Source organism: Galeopterus variegatus, unplaced genomic scaffold (assembly GCF_000696425.1).
Source record: "Galeopterus variegatus unplaced genomic scaffold, G_variegatus-3.0.2 Scaffold15368, whole genome shotgun sequence".
Classification (NCBI taxonomy): Eukaryota; Metazoa; Chordata; class Mammalia; order Dermoptera; family Cynocephalidae; genus Galeopterus; species Galeopterus variegatus.
In genome coordinates, this window is record NW_007741479.1 from 3,007 (window position 1) to 8,333 (window position 5,327).

At 37.7% G+C, this 5,327-nt stretch overlaps 1 protein-coding gene across 1 annotated transcript in view; it reads right to left on the bottom strand.

Annotated features, from left to right (window-relative positions):
• Nucleotides 1-1,145: 1,145 nt before the first annotated feature.
• The window catches only part of LOC103582243 (netrin receptor DCC-like), a gene marked incomplete at its 3' end in the record, with an annotated part of 20,330 nt that continues 16,148 nt past the window's right edge, over nt 1,146-5,327 (bottom strand). The window contains exon 4 of the mRNA XM_008563894.1: nt 1,146-1,253. Within this exon, the coding sequence (XP_008562116.1) occupies nt 1,146-1,253 (108 nt within the window). The remainder of the gene's footprint in view (nt 1,254-5,327) is intronic.

Sequence of the window (5,327 nt, forward strand, 5' to 3'; positions counted from 1 at the left end):
AAAATAAAATATAAACAAATCAAAAGCTACAAAAGTACTGACAAAACCAGTGGAAGTAGATTATAATACTGAGGTGGGGAAAAAATTAGAATAAGCCTGCCTCAGTTTTTAAAGACCTGGCACACTGACAACTGAATATATAAGATTTTCAAGAGATTTTATGCCCCTCTGCTTTTTTCATATTTGTCAGCTCAAATGAAAGTTCTGTTTGCTGTTGCACTAAAAGCAATTTACTAGAGAAAACAAATCTTCAACTTAAATTTCAATCACATTTGGAATTTTCACATTATCTTTACATTTTGCAAAATTCGGAAGGTAACACACAGAGTAAGTTTGCCATCTGAAACTGCAATTTCCATGCTTATCTCTGTATCACAGAACGACTGAATGACTTTGTCCATTTACATTAGTGCTAGCCGCCTCTTGCATGCAAAAAAGAAGAAAAAGGAGTGACTCTTACATGTTCCTAACCCAATGGTTCAAGTTAATTAGACTATAATGTGCACACTTTGAGTCATACAATATTTTTCATAATAATTATATGTTATGGAGACATCTATTAAAAGCCTAACATGATCATTTAAATGCAAAATCTCTGATAGAACTCCATTATATTTTTCATACTAAATTAACATTACAGGCTTCTAATGGATGCTTTAATTAGGCATTGATGTTATCAGCAATATTTGGCAAAATAAAATCTGTCACTGTGAAATATTCATTATGTTCAATTTCTTTCAGTCAATATTAAGTGTTTTCTGAACCTTATGATTTAAGTAAGAAGCAAAAAGCTAACTGAGAAACTGAAAATCTCCAGGCACCTCCCTCATGTGTGCCGTAACTAAAATACATGGCTATTAGGCACCTTTTGTATTTCATAATTGCCAAAAAAACCAGTTTCTTTTTAGCCATTTACACTCAGAGGCACTTCATTAGGAGATTGTCCTAATGCTCCATAGAATGAAAAANATTTGTATGCACCATTAGAAGAATTCCACAGACAGTGAGGGTGAGAGGAGATAATCAGAGTGTGTCAGGGAGTCAGCTGATACGCTGAGACAGAAAACTAACACACAAAAGGCAAGAGCAGGGTAGGAGATCAGCAATCACAGTCCCAGGCACAATTACAAACATGAGGTGCTTACCAGTGATTTTCCCATTGGCTTCCAAGGGAGGCTGCCAGCTCACTATGACAGCACGAGGCTTCCCTTCTCGAGTAATGACTGTCAGATCTTTGGGAGCAGAGGTTGGGGCTGTGAGTTGAGACAGAGATAAGGCCTTGTCACTTTATATGAAAGACATTGGTGGGACTTTTAATCATGATGTTGACACTCAAAATCTATCAGGAAGTGTATCATGATTATTTTGCAATTTACAATTTATTTCAAGGATTTGAGTTAAACGAGCAAAGATATAAAAATTAATAATTATCCATGGAATTTAAGTGACTTCCAAAGGTATGACTGTCGAGTATAAAATAGAATATGGTTGAATATTGAGGATCAAAGTACAACTGGTATTTTCAAGTGGGGGCACATTAAAAATATAAAAACCATTACAAGAACAAGGAAATGTACACATACTTAGTGAGATTGATGACTACATGTCTTCAAGAGACAGAATTCAGTTACAACCATAGGATTTATAATAAAAATGTCACATAATTCTATATTTCCTTAAAAACCAGAAAAAAAAAGAGAGAGAGAGAGAGAGAGAGAAAGAGTTAAAACTCAGGTCAAAACATCTTGCTTAGGTAACATATTAGGCATCTTCTAAACAAGAAGACAAAAGTGAAAAACTAAACTAGAGAGGGTAAAGAATCTATCAGGGTCTTAGTATAAATATGGCATGAAATAAAGTGGCATGAAACTTGGCCCTTCATTGAGTTACTTCTCCTACATGCTGTGCTCAACAATATTTTAAATATATTTTAAGGGTGGCAGCAAACTGGCTGATCCAGCCCAGCATCTCCCAGGCTTCTTCCAACCAGCTTTCTCTCCGCTTTGAAAGACAGTTTTCTCTCTAGGTAGTTCACAATACTCCACGTCTATTATCCTCCGTTTCTTTACTACCCTTAGTTTGACATAGGCAGATTCAGAACACACCTAGGCTCTATCTTTGGGTTCTGGAGAAGTTTCCACATAGGAATTCTGTATATCACAAGGCAGGTATAACTCAGTCTCTAATTCTGAACTCATCTTCACTCTGACCATTCTCTTGGGTCCTTTTGTTAGTGCAGCATCTGTGCATCATCAGCACTCTATTTCCAGTTTCTCTTTCTGAATAGAGTTCCAAATGTGAGCCAAATAGAGGGGACACCAATCATTCCCATCTCTCATACCATTTTCTTTCCAAAGTCCTCATTCTCAAAGCCACTGAGATTCTAGGTTAACCAAAGTAGCACTCAATTTTAATATCTTGACAACATACTTAATATACTTAAATTTTAAAAAAAGGAGAAGGAGGAAGACAGGAAGGAGGAAAAGAAATAGAAAAAGAGAGGGGCCGGCCCGGTGGCGCACTGCGCTAGTGCGCCGCTTGGGAAGCGCGGCGACGCTCCCGCCGAGGGTTCGGATCCCACATACAGACCGGTTCCCGCTCACTGGCTGAGCGAGGCACGGGGGCAACACCGAGGGTTGCGATCCCGTTGCCGGTCCCGGTCCGGTACGGGGGCAACACTGAGGGTTGCGATCCATTGCCGGACACGGAAAAAGACAAAAACCAGAGAGGGTAAAGAATCTATCAGGGTCTTAGTATAAATACGGCATGAAATAAAGTGGCATGAAACTTGGCCCTTCATTGAGTTACTTCTCCTACATGCTGTGCTCAACAATATTTTAAATATATTTTAAGGGTGGCAGCAAACTGGCTGATCCAGCCCAGCATCTCCCAGGCTTCCTCCAACCAGCTTTCTCTCCGCTTTGAAAGACAGTTTTCCCTCTAGGTAGTTCACAATACTCCACGTCTATTATCCTCCGTTTCTTTACTACCCTTAGTTTGATATAGGCAGATTCAGAACACACCTAGGCTCTATCTTTGGGTTCTGGAGAAGTTTCCACATAGGAATTCTGTATATCACAAGGCAGGTATAACTCAGTCTCTAATTCTGAACTCATCTTCACTCTGACCATTCTCTTGGGTCCTTTTGTTAGTGCAGCATCTGTGCATCATCAGCACTCTATTTCCAGTTTCTCTTTCTGAATAGAGTTCCAAATGTGAGCCAAATAGAGGGGACACCAATCATTCCCATCTCTCATACCATTTTCTTTCCAAAGTCCTCATTCTCAAAGCCACTGAGATTCTAGGTTAACCAAAGTAGCACTCAATTTTAATATCTTGACAACATACTTAATATACTTAAATTTTAAAAAAAGGAGAAGGAGGAAGACAGGAAGGAGGAAAAGAAATATAAAAAGAGGAGGAGGAGAAGGGGGAGGAGAGAAAGGTAGATGAGGAGGAAAAGGAGGAGGGAAAAAACCAGGTTGAGTGTAGTTGATCCCTGAGTAAGGAGACCTGGTTTTTTTTCTTATTTGCTTGTTTATTGAAACATAAAAACATAATCCATCACACATATTTGATCAATGATTACACAGAGCTGATCAATGATTTTTTTTTTTTTTTTTGGTGGCTGTGCAGTATAGGGATCCAGTTTGATGACCTTGTTGCTATATAACACCATGCTCTAACCAGCCCACAGAGTTGAATATCAATATCTATATGTACAATATGCAATGATGAAATCAGGATAATTAGAAACCAGATCAGGGACGTTCTTGAAAGAAAAGTAGATTTGCTATAGCAAAATGCCAAAGATGCAATACTTTCTTAGAGAAGGGTTATTCTCATAAAGACTTCACTCAAAATATTTTCTAGGTCACAGATTGGAAGGTAATATATTGCCACAAATTGACTTAGGTTATTATATCAAGCATAATAAGGAATTTTCCAATCATGGAAGTAATTAAAAGATCTGTCTTTTTAACTAGTCAGAATAGCCTGTTCTTTTGTAGAGAGCACGAACATTTACGGAGCAAATGTATTTCACATGGCTTATTTTCCGGGGCCCTGTGGCTTCAGGTTTAGCCTAACTTCTTAAAATTATATATAGAAATGTTGACCTTGAAAAAGACAGGAAATTTTCCCTAGGCTATAGTCTCTGTTGTAAGATAAAGAATTGTTACACAGCAAGGTTGCTGGCTCAAGGATAGATAAGTTACTTGATTGATATGTAAAGATACTGGGAAATTGCTGTAGGGAAAAACAGTGTTTGCTAAGATCAAGCTTTTGTTGGTGGATCAACTTAACCCTTTGCAAATTGCATTATGGAATGTCACTTGCTTGTTTGACTGATGTTACCAGCCTATATTGTTAAACTATAACCCTACCTATGTTCTTTTTCTGTAACTTCCTGGTCTGGAAAATAAATGTGGGGAGAGAAGCCCAATTCATGGTTAATCTCCCAAGGAAGGAATGCCTCGCTCTTGAGGGTTCCAGGAGATTAACCCCTTCAAGGTCTCTCACTGCTCAGAAGAGATGGGCTTTGGGTAATCCTTTGTGGCTCCGTCACCCAGGGGAGGAGAGGTGATAAATCCCTGTGAGACAAAGCAACATTTTTTTCAAACTGATGTTTGTTTGGAAAACAGTCAAATGATGATGATTAGATTGTATCACTGAATCCATTATGATATTCAGTGACACCATAACTGAATACCAAAACATTCAGTTATGGTGTAAAATGACTTGGTTATTTAAAAAAAAAAAAAATCTAACAACTAATCTATTTCAAGTGCTGGGTAATGTGAATGCTGGTGAACAGAAACTCTGATATTGGAATTAATGGCTCAAATGTTTAGGATTATTATATCAACTGCACACTATTCCCTAATATTTGGAAAAGAATGTGATCCTAACAATTTCAGTGATACCTGCTAAGTCAAGCAGAACATCTCTAGCCTGATTCTTTAAAATTTCATGAGTTCTGCCTGGAGTGTTTTCAAGAAGTTCTTCATTGACTACCTATCCTCTTTGGATTAAATATAAATAAATAATAATAAATACCAGGACCTCTAGAATTTGTATTTTGTTTTCTTTTGCAGTCTCATTTCACCTTGGTGTCTATTAATACGGAGCTCTAGTCATTTTGAGGCAATCATAAATGTCTCTTAAATAAATCATCTTTCTGCTTGGGTATTTTTGTATATGCTGTCCCCTTCCTCTAGAAATCCCTGGAATGGGTACTTGATGATTCACTCAGGCTATAGCCAAACTTCACTTTCTTTGTGAAACATCCCTATTTTCTTCAGACAGGATTTGTACTCTCATCTATT